Raw genomic sequence first — 24,250 nt, 5'->3', positions numbered from 1 at the left:
AATGTGTTGTGTGGCGGGATAGTGTGATGAAAGCAATGGGTGTTGAGTTTGGTAATATGTGAAGTTTCATGTTGCAATTTGTTGGAGTGTAGTGAAGAATGCATTAAGCACTCTATTATCAGTTGCATATGTGGAACAACATAAAAAAAACATCAAGTTGATTTGAAAATGTGCATCTGATAACAATGTGATGTGACTGTTGCGATTGTGATATATTATCAGAACTTGTTGTAACTACCTGTTTTACGATGGATTATATAAATCTCAACGCAAAACTTCGCCAGCTGGCCATGGGAATGACAGGTAACACATAGAGAGAGTATTAGAGCCTTTTCAGCTCGGTGAATCGATAACACTTCCGTCAATAGTGTACACAGGAAAAGGGCGCCAACATTGAGCCTACACTCGGCACGTAATGCACAAACATACACACACACAGAGAGAGAAGGGTTAAGCGGCTTAAATGTCACGTGAAGACACCACGTTGCTTTTTTCCGATTGATTGCCTTGCGGCCGATGTTACGCAGCCGGAAGCACTAGAATATGTTCCCGCATGTGCTGTGCAAGGTCCAAGTAGAGTGGTAGTGACCAAACCAACACATCCAATTTCTTAACACACTCTCACTTAAAATTCCGTTCTTTCTTCGGGATAAAATGTGGGTCGTTGAGCTTATGACGGGGTAAGACTCCCAACACCTTTCCCAGCTGTGTGGAGAGGTTGGACCGTGCCGAAATAAAAAAAATACACTAAAAAAGCAACCGGACGGAAGGCCCACCTTTCACTCTTTTCGGCTGTCGGAGGAGAAGAAGATAGAATCGCCCAGGCTGGCCCGGCTAATGTTGATATACTACGCAAAAGCGACCGTTTAATGTCCAAAGAGGGGTCCCCCGAGGGCCATTTATCGTGATCGCCGCACCCCCCATTTCGAGTGGTGGATCGCACCATTGAAAATTTAAATCTCACATCGTCGTGGGACGGCGTGGCGGTGTTTTTCTTTCGGCACAAGCTTGGACTAGCGATTCGTTGCAGATTTTGTGTGGCTTGACCGGAACCTTTAAAGTGTATGTGTGTGTGTGTATGGGTCAGGTGTCGTCCAACAAAAGCCAGTCATTCCTTCGCTCCCGGGTGAAGTGAAAGTGACGATAAGGTCGACAGCAGCAGGAAAGGATGTAATCCAGCTGGAGGAGCTCGACTCCACTGTGTGGAATTCTTGGACATCGAATCATTGCCGCTCCCGTCATCTGTGTTTTTTGTTTGTTTGTTTGTAACACTGTGCCACGCAGATAGGAGAGGAATTGAGGCACGATCGAGCACGTGCTTCACGGCGCATGGTGTCGATGCACCCCATGCAAACAGTGACGGTTGATAAAAACCTGTTAGGCATAGCACACACATCATAATGCTTTGGGGAAGCGAAGCGAAATCAAAACAGACAAGTATGATCCACAACCAGTTGCAGCTGGTTTCATAAAGTCCCTCTCAGTGGCCATGTGTTCGGATGCACTTGAAACATTCATAAGTGGATTTGTCACAGTTTACGTGAAATTGTTACTGTTTCTGAAAGCCGCTGGGGAAGGGACTGGAGTTGAGGCAGCTCTTCGTTTACAATCGATAGCGTGATTGATTGGGGAAAGCACTACTGAGGGTAATGGACTCCCGGCGTATAGATTAATGTAGTGATTGGTTTTGAAATCGATTTAAACGATAATAATTTGATTTATAAACCGTGTCGGGGAAGAAACAATATTGTAAAGGTAAGGTTCAATAATTAAAGTACAGTAAACAGAGTTTTGCTTCACAGTAAACTATGGTTTTACATGGATTAGCAAATCATCAATATTGTTTCTGGGAATGTCCTAATTCGTAAGCAAAACCCATAAAACATATAACACATATTTTGCGTCGCGACATAACTTTCCATCGGTGTACCCTAGAGGTCTTTATTCGTAAAACCCAAAGCAGCGACATGGAATGACCTTCTTGCGTGAGCAATCATAAACAAAAATCCGTCCGTCGGGTATCGAACCGCCTTTCCTCAGAAAAACGTTCGCGGGTGGGTTTGGGTCTCGCAATCACGCAGTATTATAAATTCGTACCCCCTCAATGTCCAATAATACCACCCCAAATAAACATGGTATGACGCGACGGGGTCTATCGAACCTATTTTTGTGTGCCCTTCGATAAGCAGCAACAGAAAGGGAAGGAAACTTTGTCTGGGTGTACCAGGAGAGAAACTTTCACCCGTTCGTTCCCTGTTATGGTTTGGAGAAAAGGAAAATAACAAAGAATACGACTTTATTGGAGTGGAATTTTGAGGGCATTTCGTTGGGATTTCGGGCAGGTTCGGAACCGGAATGGTTAAACACGTACAGTGCATCCGTTTTCCGTGAGTGTGACGCAATGGGAAGAAGCAACCGAGCATCGTTGGGTTGTATGGTTCGCTCAGTTTGCACGAGATGCTGACAACGTGTCAACGATATTAAACAGATACTTGCTTTGATGTTTAACTGATAAGCGTTAAGTATTCGCAGAGTATGTCTGACACGTGTCTTATCGTTAAATCGAATTACTAACTTTCAAGCTTGTTCCTCCCCAAGCTCAATGCGCGTGATTCAGTGAGTCTGATACTTATCGTGTGAAAAGATATTTTGCTGCACTGAAAGACAGATCTTTTTGACAGATACTGTGCATATTATGTGTAATCAAACTACAGAAACCAGTGTGAAAATACATACTGAAGCTGCCAACGGGCGCCTAACTTTCTGTTCGATACTGTGCAAACACGTGCTGCCTAACCATTCCTTGCGTTCGGTAACTGACCGTTAAAACATTTCTGTTGAAGACAAAAGCAAAATCGGCTCCAGATAGCGCGAGGGTACACATATTTCTTGCTGGTTGAACAGTATGTTTCGTTTTAAACACAATTGAATTTATTACAAGTTCAATAAACGGCACCCGCGATGCCGTTTGTGCAGCTACCATTCCGCTGAAGGATGTTGATAAGAGTGCTGTGTCCGCAACTTGGGGGGATTCTCCTATCGTGAATCACATCAATCTGGAGCACGTATTTCAGTGTGACTTTGTCTTACCGGGCGGGGCAGTGCTATCGGTATCTGGAAAGGTTTTCTGGAAAACCCGCCACACTTACGGTATATCGCACTGTCTGCTCAATTATTCATCATCGTAACCGACACGGGGCCGCGGATGCTCTCTCGCGATTCGCAACGCGGTGTAATCTGTCGAGAGAAAACTCTCGTGAATGCATATTTTATTGCCACTGTCATTCGTATTTTCATCTCGTTTCCTTAGGTAGTAGTAAGGGTTTTAGTTTATTTTTTATTTCCTCTCGATTACATCCTATTGCTTACTGTCCGCAGCATATGGAAGTAAATTGAAATTGAGTGCAGCCTGAATTTACTACTATCAGCGTGATGTAACAGCAGGAACATCTTCTCTGTTACATTATAGCGCCAAATTGATTTTTCGCTTAACCTTGCATGAGTTTGTCGTGAGACGAAAGCGGCGAAAGCGACGAACGATAGAGCGGAAAGCAAATGCATCTCATCATGGGGGGGTGATTTCGCAGTTAAATGCCAAGGTCACAAACGTTTGCCAACTTGATGCAAAAAGCGCATCGCTTGTGTGTTGGTACACTACAACTGTTTTGTATGCGCAGGACGTCCTCTCATTTGCTGATATTGATTTCCTAGAAATATACCCACAGGATACGATGACGTCATGAACGAGTGACTGAAAGGTGTATCCCAGTTTCATAGACTTGCAGCCACACAATCGGTTGTTGATGAAACTTCGGTAGCAGCTGTATTTTAATCTCTAACCGGAAGAATCACTTCACTCCCTCGGGCGAGTACTTTTGAATGCAATAAATCAATATGAATGAACCATTGGTCTACCGCATTGGTTACTCAAAGAAGGGGGAGCGCACTTACGCCGTTATCACGACAAAAAGCAATTATGATAAGCTCTGATAGGGATGGAAAGATGTGTAGAAAGATTACATCCCGATAAAAGGCCCGCTCCGGAGTAAAGTATAAATGATGACATCCAGCGGGACCTGCGGTGACAGATCGATACTAGTTGTTGTTCCGGATAGTAGTTACGCCTTACGATGAGGCGCCTCAAGTTGCTGAAAGTGTGTCACAGTGGTCTAGGTGTGCTGTTGTGTTTGAATCTTCTGTGTCAGGTGGTTGTGGTGCACGCTGAAGCAATAAACAATGTGACACTAACGACCGATGGTACGGTACCAACTACTGCTGATGCACCAACAAATCAAACAGAATCAGTGCTAAAGGACGGAGCGAGCTTATCATGGGTGGCAGAAGGATCAACTCCCTCATGGGATAGGCCTGGTCCGCCTGTGAATGGGACAACAGCTGATTCGAGCTCAACGTGGGATTCGACCGGCTCAACTCCTTCGTGGAATGTGACTGAGCCATCGCAGAACTGGACGACTTCTGATTGGAACTCAACGTGGAATCCGACTGGCTCAACTCCTACGTGGAATGTGACTGAGCCACCGCAGAACTGGACGACTCCTGAATGGAACTCAACCTTTAATCCGACAGGTTCAACTCCTACGTGGAATGTGACTGAGCCATCGCAGAACTGGACGACCCCTGAGTGGAACTCAACGTGGAATCCGACCGGCTCAACTCCTTCGTGGAATGTGACTGAGCCATCGCAGAACTGGACGACTTCTGATTGGAACTCAACGTGGAATCCGACTGGCTCAACTCCTACGTGGAATGTGACTGAGCCTCCACAGAACTGGACGACTCCTGATTGGAACTCAACGTGGAATCCGACCAGCTCAACTCCTTCGTGGAATGTGACTGAGTCACCGCAGAACTGGACGACTCCTGAATGGAACTCAACGTGGAATCCGACTGGCTCAACTCCTTCGTGGAATGTGACTGAGCCACCGCAGAACTGGACGACTCCTGAATGGAACTCAACCTTTAATCCGACAGGTTCAACTCCTACGTGGAATGTGACTGAGCCATCGCAGAACTGGACGACTTCTGAGTGGAACTCAACGTGGAATCCGACTGGCTCAACTCCTACGTGGAATGTGACTGAGCCTCCACAGAACTGGACGACTCCTGAATGGAACTCAACGTGGAAACCGACCAGCTCAACTCCTTCGTGGAATGTGACTGAGCCACCGCAGAACTGGACGACTCCTGCTTGGAACTCAACGTGGAATCCGACTGGCTCAACTCCTTCGTGGAATGTGACTGAGTCACCGCAGAACTGGACGACTCCTGACTGGAACTCAACGTGGAATCCGACAGGCTCAACTCCTACGTGGAATGTGACTGAGCCACCGCAGAACTGGACGACTCCTGAATCGAGTTCAACGTGGAATCCGACTGGCTCAACTCCTGCATGGAATGTGACTGAGCCACCGCAGAACTGGACGACTTCTGAGTGGAACTCAACGTGGAATCCGACCAGCTCAACTCCTTCGTGGAATGTGACTGAGCCACCGCAGAACTGGACGACTCCTGCTTGGAACTCAACGTGGAATCCGACTGGCTCAACTCCTTCGTGGAATGTGACTGAGTCACCGCAGAACTGGACGACTCCTGACTGGAACTCAACGTGGAATCCGACAGGCTCAACTCCTACGTGGAATGTGACTGAGCCTCCACAGAACTGGACGGCTCCTGATTGGAACTCAACTTTTAACCCGACTGGCTCAACTCCTTCGTGGAATGTGACTGAGCCACCGCAGAACTGGACGACTCCTGCTTGGAACTCAACGTGGAATCCGACTGGCTCAACTCCTTCGTGGAATGTGACTGAGCCTCCACAGAACTGGACGACTCCTGACTGGAACTCAACGTGGAATCCGACAGGCTCAACTCCTTCGTGGAATGTGACTGAGCCACCGCAGAACTGGACGACTCCTGAATGGAACTCAACCTTTAACCCGACTGGCTCAACTCCTTCATGGAATTTGACTGAGTCACCGCAGAACTGGACGACTCCTGACTGGAACTCAACGTGGAATCCGACTGGCTCAACTCCTACGTGGAATATGACTGAGCCTCCACAGAACTGGACGACTCCTGATTGGAACTCAACTTTTAACCCGACTGGCTCAACTCCTTCGTGGAATGTGACTGAGCCACCGCAAAACTGGACGACTCCTGATTGGAACTCAACTTTTAACCCGACTGGCTCAACTCCTTCGTGGAATCTAACTGAGCATCCTCAAAATTGGACCACTCCATCGCAGAACTGGACCAATCCCCCGCAGAACTGGACCACTCCTTTGCAAAACTTGACTACACCAACACAAAACTGGACGACTCCATCACAGAATTGGACTACACTACCCCAGAACTGGACAACTCCATCAATAAACTGGACTGAGACGACGCCAGCATGGAATGTTACTGAGCATCCTCAAAACTGGCCAACTTCTACGCATAATTGGACCACTCCAGCGCAATATTTGTCTGAGTTAACCACATATCCAACGTCTCCAGAAATGGTCCCTATAAACCGTAAACCAACAAGAAGAACAACGAAATCCCACACGACGACGACGACTACTACGACCCAATCGGCCCGTATAAAGCCCCTCGATCGTACTCCTACGAAACGATTCCGTCAACAACCGATACGAGTCAGGCCGCACCTTGATAGCAGAACTAGATAAATGGATGCACGCCACATCCGCTTCGGTTCCGTTTGCGGCTGCATCTCAAGTAGCCGACACCGAGATGGCTATCATTCCGTAGGCAATTCGTCACCGATAGTAATGAAAGGCGTTTCGTGTTGCAGAGGTAGCAACAGATACGATACGGAAGTCGAAGAAGTTCAAAACAATATGCCTTAATGTAAAATGAATACATCTTTATCTCAGCAAACACTGGTAGCGAGTAATGTGATCGATGTGGAAGTTGTATGATAATTATGATAACTGTCGTTTCCACGAATCGATGAAAGAAGATATGCAGATGATTGTACACATTGTTTGATTCAGGGAAAATCTGGAAAAGTGTTATACATATTTTCAATTAAATGCAGTTCTTTAATTACTATAACTATTAGGGATAATTTTACATGCAGGTGAGTAAGAGAGAAACGTAAATGTTAGGAAAATAAATGTAAAATTATGGAATAAACCTTGCCTCCCTTTAGGTTTTACTTTTACGACAAGCAGTGTACAAGATAAGCGCCGGCGCTGGACCGCTCCAAGAGTATGCTCTCGTTTTGTTCCCCAGCTTTTGTTTATGTTCAGCTTGCGTTACTACTACCACCACCGATTCAATGTAGTGCGATAGATGTAGCAAGCTAGCACCGACCGCCACCGATGCGATGGGAGAAGCAATGTTTTGTTTATGTTGTGCATATGCGCGAGGCAGAAACGGAGGGTGGCACACGGTTGTCATTGTTGCCTGTGACCAACACAGTCACAACACACTGCCCGTTACTACTAGCGACGACCGCTGCTCACGCTCCGCAATCGAGATAATGTGGTGGTTGCGCACGCGCTCCGCTAGCAGCATCGGCTACGCACCAACACAGCCACTGCCAGGTTTTACTATTTCAGCATAAAACGGTGACACTCTCCCTCTCTCGCACAAACATAGAGGCGCTCTCTTGCTCGTTGCAAAGCATATCGCCAAAAGGGGGTTGCAGACCGTTCACGGGAACTCACCACGTACAGTTCGCGAAAGAACGTTAACCACGCGGGGCCGAAACGTACGCGCGTGCGAGATTTGTCTCCGTGAAGCTTTTCGCACAGTTTTTTTTTTGCTGTGGTTGCTGGGGCAATGTTTCAATTGGTGTGATGCAGTTGCAACAATGCTCTGTACGCAGCATAAACCTCTAGCTTCCTCGATATCGCCAACTTCTACAGTCGCCTTCTTGAGTGTATTGAGGCTTGCTTGTCGCGTGTTTAATTAGCTGTTTCTACGGTACTAAAACGCAACCCTCCGGTTAGCAATGTGGTGATAGTTGTGCCCTTCGTTTATGTGTCGTTCTCCATGTTGCAAGTGTTTGCATTTTCATGGAGAAAACCAGTAAAAACAGATCTGCCATTTGATTAATCGATAAGTGGACGAGTGCGTGTAGATTTTCCGAACCAACGCAACACGGACGTGGTCGTGTTTCTGTCGACTGAGCTTCCCTGATTATTTCGTTGTGCCATCCCTCTCACGTAGTGCCAGTGTGTGGAAAAGGCAGGAAAATCCACTGCATTCTACGAGTGTGTTTGTGCGAAAGTGGTGTTTGGTGTTAGTGCAGGTGCAGGAGAGAAAATGGGAAATTAAAAATAGAGCGAGATCAGGACCGACCGATAAACATCCGTATCCTTTGTCGTGCCTCGGTTGTGATGGGGAGGGCTTTCCGTGTACGGTTTTATGAGTTCCCCAAGGATACAAACCCCCGGTCTCTCCTGGTTGGATATGTGGTTGGATAATATTGCTATGCTCCACCTATGATTTTGTTCGCTTTTTTGTTGTTGTTTTCCTCAGCTGACTCATAAAACTATAGTATCTGATCTAAAGAGTAAGGTACTGGGTGATTCATTTCCTTCCACAACCGGTACTCCTGAAGGTACCATCTGTTGGGAAATGGAGGATACTATATTTTCCGATGTTGATGGAAAGGGATACTCTTGGTATCCTTGTTTTGGTGTGAGGACACATCTATGTCGCTCCTATATGTATACAAACACGCTCGTTAGACTCGTCTGGCTTGAGGAAGCGTACGTAAAGTACCCACCGCAACCATCCAACGTTGCAGCACGTTGGATAATAAAATAAGGTGGTCGTAGGGATTGTGCAGGGTCTGCCGTTGATGATGTCATCGTTAGTTCCTTCTCGACATGGCACGGCGGATCGGGTCAGTTTTCCTTAACCGCAGACTACAATTTATCGATCGCTCCGTCTCGAAGCGTCTTAAGTGCATTGAAAGACACTTCAGACCTTTGTGCAGCACAGCGAAAGCATCGTATTTCATAAAACCATCCATTTCGTTTTTAGTGTACAGTTGCACGTTCATGAACTTTTTTGTTTTGTTTGTTGGTTAAATATCCTATCGAAGCGTAGTTTTCATTTGCAATCCACCTGAGAGTGATACAAACTGCTTACGAATAGTTAAACGGTTACATAGAAAAAAGGTTACACAAAATCATGTTTGTCACGGCGACCGCAGACTGTGATTCACCCGATGGCGACCCGTGCGTCGATGCCGTTCGCGACCTGGCGTACTGTCCGGCGGACAACCCGGCCACGGTACCGATGGCACCGTCACCGCGCAAACCACCGACACCGGCCAAGCACAGGAGCAACAGCATTGCCGGCGGTACTGTTGCGGGTCTGCCGCCCATCAATCGCGTACCGAAGGCGGCCCCACGGGCAACACAACAGCCGCCAACGCCAAAGCCCAGATCAGGTACACTTGTTTTGTTCGGGGGAGTCGTTGAGTTGCTGTTTTTTTTTGTGTGTTTGGATTACCATTAGGGTTTAGGTTCCGCGTTGTGTTCGTTCCCTAAAATTGGATTGCGTGAGCCGCTACAAAGAAGGAGAGATACGAAGTTCTATTATGATTAATGCTCTTGCACCATATGTTATATAGTCTTTAACGAGAAAACGAGGCGAATGTGACCATAATTTAGATGTATACTTTGAATTAATTTCGACGAAAACGCTTCCTCACAGAATGCGGCCATTATTGTGGGCGATGTAGGGAAAACTGCTTGTCAAAATAATTAACTTAATTCCCAAAACATGGCGGTAGCAATCAGCCTAAATGGCCGTGCAAACAACGATTTGTTTATTTCCCGCCCCCGCTTTGGAATTAGGCGGGTTGAGTGGTTGGGATGGGTTAAAGTTTTTCCTAGGAGTTCCAAGAAACCAACAGGTCACCAATTATGGAAAACCAAGAGCTGGAAAATTGGGCGCACTGCTTGCTGGGACGTATTCAGTTCATTGCTGCTAGTTGTAGAAGTGTTTCTTAGAGTTAGAAAGAGTTTTTTTGTTGTAACTAGTATGTGAATGTTCTAGGGGATCTTCACTTGAAACCTATTCACCCACAAACCCCATCATTACCATATGGAAGAAGAAAATGTAGCGGACTGATGCTAATCATTCCATAGAATAGTACACACCAGCAGAGACAGGGGTGCAATTTGCACACCCTCCTGCGAGTTCGTTGCCCTGTAACATGCGGTGTGTAGCGCCACCGGTTATCCAGTTCCCACCTTATTGCCCACCGTGAGTTTGTCACTCTGATTTCAACGCCATCACCGAAGGCAAGCCGCGACTCAGCCAAGCTCCAAGCTCATGGCATCATAAAACGTGTCTTGTTTGGTAATGGTGTTTGGGCGATGTTTAGGGCTTCTTGCGCGTTCACCTCAAGCAAGAGGCGTTAGTTTTTTGGCAAGAGAAGGTAGCTGTTGTCGTGGTCTTGTTAGTCACCGCGGAACCTTCGACATTTTGTCGCGTCATGTCCGTTTCAACGACGACAAACGGCTAATCTTCACACGCTCAATTTACCACACAGCGTGGTGTCCACGCACGATTTGAAGACAGAGATTTGGTGTCCATTCCGATAGTCCGTCCGGCCATTAAATATGCATTCCGTTTTCCAATCGAGCTCAAATCACGACGCATCGTCGTTTTGTTATTGCGTCACTGCCGTACGGCGAAGTGTGGCGTGTGCTCCATTTCGCAGCTTTTTGGTTTGGTGTGAGCGGTGAAAATCGATTGATTTATGCAGGTCCTTTTAATACCAGCGTCTGGGGGGAAGAAAAAGACCAACGCAGAGGAAGAGAAGAGACAACGCAGAGAAAAATGATGCTTTTCGCAGCTTTCGGATGTGCGTCGCAAAACAGGGTCATGTTTATTCTGCCAGTTATTGATCGGCACAAGTTCACCACGGGGCAGTCTTGTGTGGGGAAACAGTGCGATGCAAATGCTAGTATCATCCACCCCCCCCCCCCCCCCTCGTCATGTGGGTGTCTGCTCTCTTGTGCTCCGTGATGCCCAGCCTTGAGCCAATTCGTGCCGGACCACACACATAATGAATATGATGATATAATGTGGATGTGATGGGGATGAGACATAATGATACCGTCGAGAGAAAAGTGTCCAACGCAACGCCAGCATAATATGGGGTACCGTAAGGCAGCTTCTGGGAATATGGGAAAACGACTTGTTGACGTACAACTTGCCACGAAGCGGAAGGGCAAACATTGCGAACGAAATTGAACACTCTGCATTTGAGCTGTTGCTTTTTTTTCGGTGTATATCTACCATATGCTTGGTGGAATAAAGCGTTCATTTTATTATGCTCCCCTCCCCGGATTTTCGTACTCAAAGCTCGAATCGATAGACGCCAATCGGCATGTTGGCCCGAGGCCAGGAATTGCCAAAATAAACCTAACCAGTGTCTGTAGTAGAGCCAAAGATGTTGCACAAGTTGAAACACTTTGGCAAGAATTTTAGTGTGAAATTTATCTTCCTCTTTTGTATTTACCTTACCAAACAAAAAAACACAGAAACTGACACATTTTAAACTCGTACCGACATCACGTCTTAAAAGGAGATGTTTGTGGCTCTTACCGGGAAGTTATACCATCTTACAAACGACTGTCGTAAAAGTGCAATTTTATAAAAATGTATCCCATTAGAGAATTGAGTTCAACTTTGTCGGGAAGTAGGATGTGTGGTTCTCTCTTGCCTCCACAGAAGCTCTCTTTACTGCAACTCTTGTACTTCTTTATAGTGAAAGCATACAGGCTACATAATCCAGTGCAGTCTTGGACGTGTGTGGACGCTCACTGCCAGGGATGCTTCCTAGAAGGATCTCCCTCAAACTCATCCCGAGGTCCCAAGGTTCAGCTCAAGCTCATGAATTTGTAAACCTAATCGGCATTAAAACATGTCCGCTTTGTGCATTCTGCTTGTGCGCGTGTGGTATGCGGCTTCATCCCTGAAGACATGACGATGCAAGGCAAAGATGCCTTCCGGTCGGTGTTATCTCCCAGGGGAGGTTGGCTCTTTCTTTGGCTATTTATGTCTGGGGCTTTCAAAATCGAATTTGTGGCTCCTGGACGAATTTCTGCCTCGTTACAGTAACTACTGTAGGTAGTGTAATGGTCAAACATGTGAAGGCGTTTCCAAGAGTTGCCTCACCCAGTATGTTTGAGATGGCGTGTGTATTTACTTTTGGAGGAGTGGTGGGGGACTTGTATGGGACGACCCAAATTTGGGGCATCATGCTCCAACCCCCGAAACCCTAAAAAGCTCATGCATGAAAGAAACACTTACAAGCAAGCATCATAAATCGTGTGTTTGTACAGGCCCCAGAAACGCTAAAAGAGTTCAAGGCTTTGTTCTAACCCGACAGAAAAGCAGAGGGTAGAACGCAAACACTATAAAAACAAGGGTTTTGTGAGTGTCAGAGCAGTTAATGACTCATTGTGCTGTGGTGACCGTTAAGTAATAGATCTTCTTTTGCCAGGCGCATGGTGGGCCTTTCACCTTGAAGTAGCATGGCCTTACACGGGGCTCCTTCCCATCGCCAACACTGTACACTTGTTGCTGACGTTTGCTGAGCGTAACATGAGCGGCAGGCATTGATCGATACCAGGGAGGGGTCTGACTAACCCTCAAACACAATTCAATACGGTGCAAAAAGGAAGCCATTTTTTACCCATTTCACAGCTCCGTGTTTCCTTCCTCCAACCCAATGGGTGGTAAAGGAAAGAAGAACGCGTCTTACCCCCCCCCAGCCCAAAACGAGCCTGAGGTGAAGCCTGACCCTCAAGGTGTACTACTGTACTACGCCCCACAGCCCCACGTTCTCGTTCTAGGCCAGGGTCTTTGGGTGGATAAAAAGCCCCCTGCCACCGCACCGCAGACACAACACAACTTGAAACAGACGACAAACGGCCCGCGCGTGTGTGTGTGTCCGTGGTGACGATAAAAAACCGCGACCTATCAGTGGTTTACTACATTTATTGATGGGATGCGGCTTTTTTAGGTGTAGTGTGCCTACCCTTTTACAGCCATGACATAACACCAAACGTGCTGGTAAACGATCGCGCAGCGAGAAAGCATTACAGCATTACTCACCCATAGGGGAGCTGATAAAAATTAGGTTAACGCTTATTAGGCGAGCGTCTGTGTCGTTGTTTTGGATTTTTTGGGTTTTTTGTTTGAAATCGTAGCCTTGGTCCCGTTTATTGCATGCTTGTGTTAAATTTGTCAAACGTTCATTAGTAGCTTGGTGTGTTGTGTTTGTTTTTTGTCTTTTATCTAGCCGAAAAACGTTTGTGAAGTCATTGCTCGTGCTCGACATGGTGAAAGAAACGTGTCCCCTTGCGCTCTGTAGCTAATTCAATCTAATGTTTTCCCTTTTCTTTTGCTCTGCTCACAATTGCTACTTTCAGTTTTACCTACCACAACCCAAGTAGATAGCGTAAAGAAATCGTGCGATGATGAAATCGACATCAGCGGTGCAGCCCACAGCCTGGACGGGATCGGCAGCAGTAGCAGCGGCGGCGGCAGCGGCGGTGGAACCGGCAGCAGCCAGAGTGCCAGCTTCCACCACGGTTCCAGCTACTTCGGCGGCGGCATCAGCACGGCCCACAAAACGATGACGCTGGGTCGATCGAGTTTTTCGCACACCAGCGGTACGCCCCGTAACACCCTAAGACTGATACCAGTAGACTTTTCGCTGTTCAACGTAAGTACGCCGTCGTGGCGCTTTTGGGGGGAGGGGAAGGCGTCGTTCTGGGCGTCTAAGTTGGACCATCGTTAGATAACTCGGATAATGTCTCGGTCACGATGTATTACACTGGGGGGAGGGATTTGTAACAATGCACTGATTATAGACGGTCGAATCGGGCGGGTAAGATCGCGGATCATGCAAAGCGTGGCGTGGTGGGCCCTTGCAGATAGCTTGCCGACCCTTTAGATGGCGAGCTTGCTCCACATTGCTGAGTTGCTGCTTCATGTTTGGACATTCCTTGTCTGTCTGTATAAATTGGAATTTCAGCCATGATGCTGCCGTCATGAAGTTGTTGGTAGGCAAACATCACCAAACGTCATCATAGAATAACTAACTAAACAGCTCAACACGAATGCAATAACCGTTTAGCGGGTGATTTTTGGTACAAATTGTGAAGCAATTCACCCAGTGTCCATTGTTGTTGGCGGACTTGGTGGACGTGTATTTTCTCACTGTTTGAGTCGACACGAAGCCGCAGATGTCGTGCTGCTAAATGAGGACTTAAAAGAACAACCTCCTCCGGTTCAGTCTGGCGGGTGGATTTCTTCAAGAGCATTCCGCCGAGTGGGCCTCCCCTTCACGTGTTTCGAACCGGTAATGGTGGGATGGTGCAATCTGAGGTCTGTTGGTTTCGGTTTCGGGAAACTGGAGTACGCAGCCAAGGTTGTTGGCATAAATTGACTCGGTGTGTATGTGTTTGTTTGCGGCGATTGAATTACTGGAACTGCAAGAAGTGAAGGGAAACGTTTAGCGAGTCTTAAAACCGCTTTTCGGTACAAAAAAAAAAGGTTCATTCTTGCGACGAACTAAATCCTCCCAAAAGACCTCAATGTTTTACACGTTTCCTCTTAATCCATTAAACCATAAATCCACCCCAAAAAGAAAGAACATTTAATGTACTGCTACGGACGAAAGAGTCCAACTCTGCAGTCCATGGTGCAGCGAAGGAACTTACCTTTGAACTTTGCAAAATGCGTTTATGCGCCAACCCTCTTTCCCGCACTCCATTCTCGAAGCGAGGCAAATGGGAGCGTGGAAAAGCTGCTGCTGGCGTGAGGTGTTGTGTTGCACTTTGGCCACTTAAAAAACAGCGCCCTTTGCGCCCACTGCGAACTGAAACGATTTTCACACATTTGGTAGACAAAGTTTGTTGTGCTTCCGCTGTGGAACTCCACTGTGTTTCGTAAATGTTGAGGTCGCTCGGGGGGTTTAACCTTTTCCGTTCGTTCAGCCTCACACACTCTCGCGGTCCATTCTCGGTCCCGCTGGCACATTCCAGCTTTGGTGCCGCTTTGCGTCCAAAACGTGATCAGATATGTGTTGCCGTTCGCGGGCCACTTTCGCAGACCAAGAGACACAAGGTGGGTTCGGGGTGGAAACTTTCAAAAACTGCGTGACCGTATTCTAAAGGAGCTCGCAGAGATTGTACCGGTTTGGGGTGGGTTTTCTCACCCACTTTTTTAAAAGCACGCACTCCTTCTCCGGATTTCGACGTGACCTTCGGCTGCTGAGAAGCAAAAGCTGCCGTATTATGCTAAAAAGCATGGTGCAATACTGCTTCGAAACATGTGGCCCAATGGCCAACCGTCGCTAATTTGTGTTTTCAGTTGCTTTTCCATTGTTTTATGACCCGCTTTTTGTGTGTTTTATGCTCTAACACGTTTCCTTTTAGGATGATGACTTCATTGATGAGACAGCGAACGATGGCGCAGATTCGGGCCCGAGCGCTACCAGTGGGGGGCCCCGGAGCCAGCAGCAGAACGGTGGCAGTCACCGGATACTGTACGGTGGCAGCGTTGGAGGCAAGCGCAGCAGCACAGACGCTGGCGGTGGCGGTGGTAGCGGCCACACCAACGACAGCAACCACAGTACAAACCGGCTGATGATCGTCAACAACGAGAACAATCAGAACAACATCAACACCGTGCTGCGACGGACAAGTGAGTGAAAGAATGAAGATTTGGGAAAGGCGCGCCCGCTTCTTGGCGGTTCGGCCGTGTCCTCGCCCACAGTTACTAACACGCGCTCTCACACTGTCCCACACTGTCGGGTCGTGTTGTTGGGATAGTAAACGTTGTCCTCGTTGACTACTAAATGTCTAGCAGCGCATTCCCATCCATCTAATAATAATCATCTTTCTTCCACCTTTTTCTACCACCTTCCGCTACTAATACTCCTTCCGTCATCCCAAACAAAAAAACCATCGGATATTCGATGCCTCCTCCATCTGGGGCAATACGACAGAGAACATCATCACCCACGACGAGTACCATCGGTTCTGTGATAAGGCTCTCGAAAGTAAATATTAACCCTCATCACCGTGTGCTGTTGTCTGTGTGTGTGTGTGTGTGTGTGTTTTTGAGCTTTTTGGTGTAATTTGTTGTTTTACTATGCTGTGTTTTAAATTCATTCTATAGTCCCAATAAGTTCATCTCATTCTGTTCTCCAACTGCATGATCATCACGATCAGTCTAGTCAGCAAACTCAAGAGCATCGTTGTTTGTTTTCTATTTGTGATTGTTTCCTCTGCACCAGTCCGTCCAAATCAGCACCATTTGAGTTGTGTTTCTCAGTTTCGTCACGAACAGCATTGGACGAAGCTCCAACATCTTGAAATAGCGTTTTTGCTTTGTCGTCCCCCTTTTACACACTTGTGTGTTTCACGTAGAAAGCTCGGTTTAGCATCACTTTGATTAGCTCATTTAGCGACCAAGAGGGGAAGCCGGTCGCTGAATAGCGAAAATGTCACGTATTGTTGGACTGCATTGCACTGGTTTGAAATTGAGTGTTCAACGAACGGGTTTCGTTTCGAGTTTTCTATTTGCCGTTAGCTCATCATAAAGATTGTGTTACAGTGAAGCGGTGCCTTTGTTTGTCATTTGGTTCATTTTTCATCATGAAAAGCTGAAGAGTTGAGTTGTTTTTTTCTAATTCATATAACACTTGCTGCAGGTATTAAGTATTTTCTACTTTTTGAAACGTTTTTTAATCCATTTTTCATCCGCTTTTGTGTTGTTTGCTTGCTGTAGTGTAGTTGTTTTCTTGTTAGCACTGTTGACAAGCAATTTATTTATATTTATTCTCCAATGTTTATGAAATATGCACCTTCGTTTTCGTGCTTTTTGGTAGCACAGTTTCCATTTTCTTTTTCATTAAATACTAATCTCGTTCTCATTTTTCTCTCTTTCCAATCATTCAATATCCCCCCCCCCTTTCTTGCAGCCTACGACCTTGCAACGCAGTGCGAATCGCGACGAGCATCGATGCGCCGGCACACCATCATCGGCTGCAATCAGAACTACAAGCTCGACCCGCTGGCAAGCCACTCGGTGCCGCCGTCGCGGCCCGCCTCGCGCCAATCCGATCGCGACGCGGCCAAACCGGACACGCAACCGACGGCCAACGGTGTGCCCGTGAAGGAGAAACCCTCCGCCATGGTGATGCCACACGTGGTGAACGGGGCGCGGCCGGCTCCGATCGGTAGCGCTGCGCCGGCCGCCGGCCAGAACGGCACCAGCAGCAGCACGATCGAGTACGTCGGCGGCAGCAATCTGTCGTCGCTGGACACGTGGACCAAGAACTCGCTCGACGAGCACCAGTGGAAGGACGCGTTCAATCTGAACGATCGGCTGTCGCTGACGCTGGAGGAAATCGTACATATCCGCTCGGTCATGACGAAGGCCGAGCTCGAGGGGCTGCCGGTGGACGTGCACATCAAGGAGGACGTGGAGAAGCGGAAGGTGTGCTTCCTGTGCCTGCGCACCCGGTTCACGCTGTTTGCGCGCGGCATCCTGTGCAAGCTCTGCCAGCGGACGGTCTGCAACAAATGCAACACGAAGGTAGGTAGCCTTTTGCACCCTTTTCTTTGGAGCGTCTTAAATGCAACGTGCTTCCTTCTTTAGATGCGAATACCAACCGAACATTTCCGCAATGTTCCCGTGGTGCTGCTGTCGCCTTCGCTCATGAACAGCCCGTGCACCTCCAACACGCCGTCGCCGAGCCATCACGCGCACGGTACCGGCTCGGGCCCGACCAGCATGGTGGACGAATCCTTCCCCCGATCCCTGATGGAGCGACTGTTACGACCTGAGTTAGACCGAAAGGTAAGGATCCTTGGCGCGTCCAACCGTACAGCAACGCGCTCTAACGTATCTCTCTCCCGCTCTCTCTCTCTCGGCCATTCTTTCAGACTCGCAACACGGTCGGTAGTGCTCCATCGTCACCAAAGAATCAGCGCTCTGCCTCGAGCACACCCGGCACCAGCCTGCACGGCACCGAGACGCTTTCCCTCTCCCTGTCGCATCACGTGTCCTCCGGTGGGGCGTCAAACCACTGCGCCAAAGACGTCACCGTGCCCGCGAGCGTCATCGCCGCTTCGGCCGCGGCCCAGAAGTGTTCGCTCATGTCCCGCAGCATGGAGGGCCCGAACAGTCTGCCGCCGCAGAGCCCGGCCCGGCCCCACTCGAACTGTAGCACGCTGGACAGAAAGTAAGCGGAAATGTCCTCCCTTTTGCAAGAGAAATTATATTAAAAATCGGTTTGTTTTCTTGTAGGAATCGCTTCGCGAAAGCATTCACGCTTACCGCATCCGGACCGGGCGGTGGTGGGCTTGACCCGCAGAAGGAACGGCTTACCGGTGAGCTGATGGCGGTGTGCAATGACTGTCGCAGCCTGGTGCTGGAAATCATCCGATCCTCGCGGCAAACGCGTACGACGGCCCGGAACCAGGTGCTGCGCCATCTGACGCTCGATATCTCGCCGGTGTACAAGTAAGCGGTGCCGTTGCCCCGGGGGGCGGGTGGCCGAAAGCAAGCGCACAGTGGAGAGGAGTACAGTGTCTGGGCTGGTGTGGCCGCTTATTTAAGGGAGGCCGGACAGCTTTGTTACCCCAAAATCTCCACGCACACACACACATCTACACAACAGCGCCCCGGAGCAGCATTCGCCGTTAAATGACGTTGTATTTATTATACTTATTTATTATTCAAATCCTCCTACAATCTGGCCCGCCTGCCCGGGTTTGCCGTTGCGAATAATTTGTAGAAAGAAGAAGAGGAAGAAGAAGACGGTCGCCGAGGGGGGTGGGAGTGTGGTGCTGACACACGGTTGCCGAACCGATTCGAGACCGAGTAAGCGTAAGACTGGCTTTGCTAGCGAATACCTCCATGGCATTGTGATTATTGTAATACTTTTTTTTTCTTGGTTGGTTGGCCCCAGGAGAGAGAAAAAGGATCGTTGTTTTATTTGGGAAAAAAGAGTTTTAGACACGGAAAGGAAATGTAGCCACACAGCAACGCGCGCAGCGGCACAAATGAAAACAACAAGCAAACAAAAACGGTTGTAAGTGATGTGGCTTCGAAGGAATGGAAGGAAGGATCACAAGTATGTTCAGTTCGCCAGTCCCTTTTTTGATGTTTTTTTTTATTAGTGAAAGGCTACGCACACACACACACGTACGTGGTTATAGCCTTGGTCGTGCTCGCTTCGATCAAAGCACTTTTTATCCGGATTCGGGGTTTTCCTGCAGCTAAACATTAACGCCTGAAGGATTGTTTTATGTGTTGTAAAATATGTACATTTCAGGTATACTAAAGCTTTGCGTTACACGTTGCCCTGTGTTTAGCCTTCGCACGGTCACCCTTGGCGAGCTGAGAGAATCCAATTTGCATTAAAATATCGAACCCCCTTTGCCCACCCACCAATGTTACGAGCATGTAGATTCTAACGAGCAAAGGTTGATCCACCTCGATCGAAATGTTTAAGCTTTTTGTTACCCTGCATCACTGCAGCTGCACACACACACACACACACGCGCGCGCAGAGACATGCACCCGAAGCATGTCGCAGCATGTGCCCATGAACAATCTATTCCGTAAGTGTATGTAATATGTTGAAATAATAAACAGCAAAAAAAAAATCCTTTTCTTCATTCTGCATAAAAGAAAACACGCTATAGCAAAGGCAAATCGTTCTAATTTGTGCACAATGTTGAGGAGAAAAAGATAACATAATTAGGGCAATTTCAAAGAGGACATTTGCAATAGTTGAATACGTTATGGAACCACTCATAAAAGTGTAAATTAATCAATATCGCAGAATGTAGCTACAACAAATATTTGACTCGTATAACATAATTTGAAAATTAGCGTTTGAGAAAAAAAGGCAACAACATATAACTAACTGCTACAGGACAACTAGTTGCAAAACTAACCACTATTTCTTTTTTTTCGTGGAAATTGCATAATATACATGGGCGGACTGTTATAGACAACAAAAAAAAAGCGGAAGTGGCAGAACTATACATCAGGTTTAACAAAGAAAGCTTGAACGTGAACGTGGTGGTGGTTCTCTTTCCTTCGCACCATGCACAGCAAGAAAGAAACTGTTCGTTGCGAGACAACCTATCAAGGCGAGAAGTAAAGGGACAGAGTAGCAGAGTGGAAAATTGTGGCTACGTTTGCTTATCCCGTTTTAAATGTACCACGTACGATCGAAAAAAGAAGAACACATAATCTTATAGCCAAGAGACAAATGTTGATGTTTTTAGCTGTTGATGATGATATCGCACCACGTGTTTGGCATGTTTTCTGTGGCGACTAGTACACTTCCCCGTGCGGTAGATGATAAATTAACAAAGCAAAAAAAAAAATATTTAACTTAATCAGCGCACTTACTACTACTACATATAACCTCTTTTAGCCAGTCATCATCTGTCTGCGGTACCATTTTATCGGTATGCTGATGGAATGTTAGATTAAAAAAAAAACTCCGGGACATTATTACAACAACTTCTTAGAAAAAGGCTGTCAGTAGAACGTAACACCCAAATGTTGAGCAAATCTTCCATAACCAGTTGATAGAAGGAAATTACAGAAACTGCATAATTATATTCATGCATCTCCAGTTTTACCAACAAACACGAAATATGTACACGCGCGCGAAGAGGTTAGGAAAATTCCTGCAAATATACTCAGTACGGTCAGATCATCAGGAGAAGAGGGATGAGAAGTATTATCAAAATTGATGTTAATCTGTTTGTGTGTGTGTGAGGAACGGGACGAGTTAGTAAGGTGATAATAGCTGTGGTTATGCTCGCGAGGAGGGAAGATACTGCTAGGATCGATGCTAGGCAAAAAGTTGTACAGAAAACAGTGCATTAGAAGGAAGACAGAAAGTAACTATCAAGTAGTGGATTAATTAATTATACTACTGTAATCGATTAATAAATTCTACACCGATCAAGCTAAAGAAACCACGTGGAGAACACGTGCATAGTGCGGAAAATAAAACACTGAACAATATTTAAATATGTATCAAGATAAAAAAAAGAACTCCCGTGGTCGACTCCTTTCTTTTTTATACGTTTAATGTCTGCTGTATGGACAGTAGAGTAAATATAAGCGAATCCGTATACGCTTTCTTTTGCAAGCTTTCAAAACAAACAAGAAAATAACGATAAAAGTGTAAATAAAAAAAGCAATAATTCACAATCGTTAGGCTTTTCCCGGTAGCAGTGGAACGTGGATTAAAACGGGGATTGAAGCTGCCTTTCCTATGATGATCCCTTTTCCTGGTACGATATGACACCTTTCTCTATTAGATCGGGAACCTCCACTGCTAGCCAAGGTGCCAACTGAAAGAGGGAACACGTGTTTAAGATCTTTTGCTTTTGGAAGGAAGCTGGCTTTTGAGACTCACCCCCAATGCCATCGCGTGTGCAATACCGAACTTGGGCACATTCCTTGCCCACAGTGGTTTGAAGTGATCGGTAAGACAGATTTTGCCTCCACGGTACATTTTGGCCGTCTTGCCGTCCAGCTCGGGCAGTGCAATTTCGGGCGAGGTTGTTGGATACGTAATTGGGATCTGCAAGCAAGTGGAGATGAAAATAGTCAATGGGGTCTTTTCTACGACTCCACTATACGCTGCTACTACATACATCAAACTCTACGTCGAACTCGTACTTGTGCAGATTGTGCATGTACCAGCACTTGCCGAACCATTTCGTGCCCTCCTTGTTTGACTCTAACCGGAACCAGTCCATGTCGGATGCTTTGTTGTTTTGTACATACTAAAAGTAAAGCATTAAATAGACAGTTTAGTGAGCTTGTTGAGCGACCGAGTAATTCAATTACTCACCTTAATAAGCGCCTGATATTCCTCCTTCAATCGTTGCACCCAAAGCTCCTTGTCTCTTGGGCCCGCCTTCGTCTTCAGCAGCGGAATGCCACTGAGCGCTTTTCGTGTGCCGTCATCAACCATGGTAACCTTTGGTGCAGAACAAAAGAACAAACGATTTTCACAGACTTTTCTTACAAAGTGGATAAATTATCACACACAATATGGAACGATGAAAGTGAATGTTGTTTTCACCACCAGCGACAGTTTCGTACGACGTGTCAGCCCGACGTGACGCACACACAAACGAAGGAGCACGCACAAAGGCACACGAGGCTTAACAACCTTATCGGAATTGCACTTCTATGCTGTAAAACAAATAATTCAACGCAAAAAAGCAACACTTACCACTTTTATTCAGGATATTATTCTATTTCGTGGTAGAAGCGTTGCAATTCACGTAGCGAGAGTAAATAAACACAGACCTGTCAGTGGAGGAGTGATGGAGCTGCAGCACCGATTACACTTCCATTGCCGTTCTCTTTGAAGCGTGTTGAAACAGCACTTCAGTGTGCCGCTGTCATCGGAACGCCTCGAACAAACGCTCCCCTTTCAAGGCCCACCGAAGCCCGCAGAGCAAAAATTCGTGAGCTCACAAACGCTCCAAATCGGTGCGATTTTCCTTCGCTGGCGAGCCTTTTTGTAATTCGTTGTGAGGGTTTTTGAGGGTTGAAGATGGCTGCTAAAAAGCTCGCGCTGGTATGGGTTTGTGTTGGTGGGCAAAATTAAATGGCCATAAAATAAATACACTCCACCAACTCCCCCCCCCCCCTCATCGACCTCACGGGGCCCTACATTTCATGTGTGTGTGTCACATTAGCAGCTGCGCTCCGCCGTCGCACTTGCTCATACATTTTTCGCTATTGCATCTTCCGTGATCTGTAGCTTAGCTGCTTTGTCGTTGATCTGTATATCGGCGCATGAGGACGTGGGCGCATGCGTGCATTACCCATATAACCAAGATACCGAAAACGCCACCAATTTCTTGTACTAAAAATCCAGTTCCATCAAACAAAGCTAAAAAACTATCAGTTTGGTGGGTTAAGCCACACGGCCACAGAAGCAGCCACCACTTCAATTTTGTTGAAGTCAGATTTTTATGCACGGGCAATTTATTTGCTCAACATGTTTCACCTGTGTTAAAAATGTTATTTATTTGTGCAAAGGAAGCAATTAAACGTGTGTGTTTAAGTTGGTTTGTTGTAAAACATTCATGTGTAATATGTGTATATGTGTGTTTGTTTACTTGCGAATGAACTCTTCCATTTCGCTGGTCAGTGCATAGTTTATAGACTAATAATATTGCTGAAGTTGAAGTGCAGTGATGTAAGTGAATGAATTTAATCAACCGAGGAGTTAAAATCCTGTCCAGCATATTGACCTAAGCCAAACCTTGACCAAACTTTTCCTCAAAGCATTTTTGGAAAAGGTGGGTTAAGGGTGGACAAGATAAATACATCGGATCGGAACTGGCAGCTCCGATTGTTCTAAAATTTGGTGGGTTAACGACTGAATCGACCACCACAAACCCACGTGGGTTTGAAGTGGTTTTACAGTGGGTTAAGGACGATTTGGTTATTTGGGTATTGTGTAGTGTCGCAGTCCTGTTTTCAATTGCCCCACCCCTATCCATACTGGTGAATGGTTATTTACAAACAAGAAAATCACATATAAATATTAACCTGCCTCTTGCAAATTACCCACTGCAACTTCACCCACTTATGACACAGCATCTAATTTTGCTAAGCTGCAAGGTAAAAGTGAGCATGCCTTGTACATCTAAATCTTAAAATCATGCATTTTTCTGCAAACTTACCTGTCACCAAATGTTTTTCTACATCACATCTCGCTCAGCTGCAGGCGTGCAGGCACTTTGAACGGCGATCCTATGCGTTGCACAGTAATTTAAATCCTTTCAGCTGTAAATAAAATAACAAGCGTACCAATTTTCTGTTGATTTTCATTCAAAATAATCAACCAAATTGAGCACATTAAAAGCACAGCATTTTACATCAGCCACCAAGTTGTTTACATTTTTCACGCCTCCATGTGCGCGAAAGAGACGATACGACAAATCGAGCGATAATACACACACACACACACACACACGATATATGATGTCTTCGTCCACCATCACCAACACAACAAAGGTGGACGAAGTGTTTGTGAGTGAAGCTGGAGAAGGGGGGCACAAAAGCTCACCTCAAAACGAGCGCTGTATGCGAGTAAAGGACTGCTAGAGAAAATGAGCGAAATGCAGCAATTTTCGAACGTCAAAAATCCTCACCTTGC

The 24,250-nt window shown here is 46.7% G+C and overlaps 3 protein-coding genes across 9 annotated transcripts in view; 2 read left to right on the top strand and 1 right to left on the bottom strand.

Annotated features, from left to right (window-relative positions):
- LOC121595284 (protein spire) overlaps positions 1–19,602 on the top strand; it is a 118,324-nt gene extending 98,722 nt beyond the window's left edge. For 4 of the 6 annotated variants that reach the window (XM_041919152.1, XM_041919153.1, XM_041919154.1 and 1 more), the window contains 8 exons: positions 9,197–9,436; positions 13,440–13,735; positions 15,453–15,720; positions 16,025–16,078; positions 17,003–17,619; positions 17,683–17,883; positions 17,970–18,268; positions 18,334–19,602. In XM_041919152.1, the coding sequence (XP_041775086.1) occupies positions 9,197–9,436; positions 13,440–13,735; positions 15,453–15,720; positions 16,025–16,078; positions 17,003–17,619; positions 17,683–17,883; positions 17,970–18,268; positions 18,334–18,553 (2,195 nt within the window). In that variant the 3' untranslated portion in view covers positions 18,554–19,602. The remainder of the gene's footprint in view (positions 1–9,196; positions 9,437–13,439; positions 13,736–15,452; positions 15,721–16,024; positions 16,079–17,002; positions 17,620–17,682; positions 17,884–17,969; positions 18,269–18,333) is intronic. The other 2 variants (XM_041919155.1, XM_041919156.1) reach the window with 2 other exon arrangements.
- On the top strand, positions 4,069–7,147 carry LOC121595285 (mucin-5AC-like). Of its 2 annotated transcripts, XM_041919158.1 has the most exons (2): positions 4,069–5,559; positions 5,641–7,147. In XM_041919158.1, exons 1-2 carry the CDS (start codon positions 4,131–4,133, stop codon positions 6,690–6,692), a joined length of 2,481 nt encoding a protein of 826 aa, XP_041775092.1. In that variant the 5' UTR covers positions 4,069–4,130; the 3' UTR covers positions 6,693–7,147. The 2 variants fall into 2 exon arrangements, with proteins under 2 accessions (XP_041775092.1, XP_041775091.1); XM_041919157.1 differs by having other exon boundaries at positions 4,069–7,146.
- A 1,479-nt stretch (positions 19,603–21,081) lies between the features above and the next one.
- Positions 21,082–22,424, bottom strand: LOC121595286 (ubiquitin-fold modifier-conjugating enzyme 1). The gene is made up of 5 exons (XM_041919159.1): positions 22,307–22,424; positions 21,920–22,048; positions 21,720–21,851; positions 21,479–21,646; positions 21,082–21,413 (listed from the first exon to the last, which is right to left on the bottom strand). The coding sequence occupies exons 2-5, from the start codon at positions 22,040–22,042 to the stop codon at positions 21,333–21,335; spliced, it is 504 nt and encodes a 167-aa protein (XP_041775093.1). The 5' UTR covers positions 22,043–22,048; positions 22,307–22,424; the 3' UTR covers positions 21,082–21,332.
- Positions 22,425–24,250: the final 1,826 nt, after the last annotated feature.

Source organism: Anopheles merus, chromosome 3R (assembly GCF_017562075.2).
Source record: "Anopheles merus strain MAF chromosome 3R, AmerM5.1, whole genome shotgun sequence".
NCBI classification, from domain to species: domain Eukaryota; kingdom Metazoa; phylum Arthropoda; class Insecta; order Diptera; family Culicidae; genus Anopheles; species Anopheles merus.
Note: the sequence above shows the minus strand (reverse complement) of the source record. Positions and strands in the feature narration are given on the sequence as shown.

What these genes read in the sequence shown, in the direction of transcription:
- LOC121595285 (XM_041919157.1), top strand. Translation starts at nt 4,131, where the DNA reads ATGAGGCGCCTCAAGTTGCTGAAAGTGTGTCACAGTGGTCTAGGTGTG.
- LOC121595286 (XM_041919159.1), bottom strand. Translation starts at nt 22,042, where the DNA reads ATGGTTGATGACGGCACACGAAAAGCGCTCAGTGGCATTCCGCTGCTG. An exon ending in AATATCAGGCGCTTATTAAG is followed by an intron (nt 21,852 to 21,919) that starts GTGAGTAATTGA and finishes CTTTACTTTTAG; the next exon opens with TATGTACAAAACAACAAAGC. An exon ending in CACACGCGATGGCATTGGGG is followed by an intron (nt 21,414 to 21,478) that starts GTGAGTCTCAAA and finishes TCCCTCTTTCAG; the next exon opens with TTGGCACCTTGGCTAGCAGT.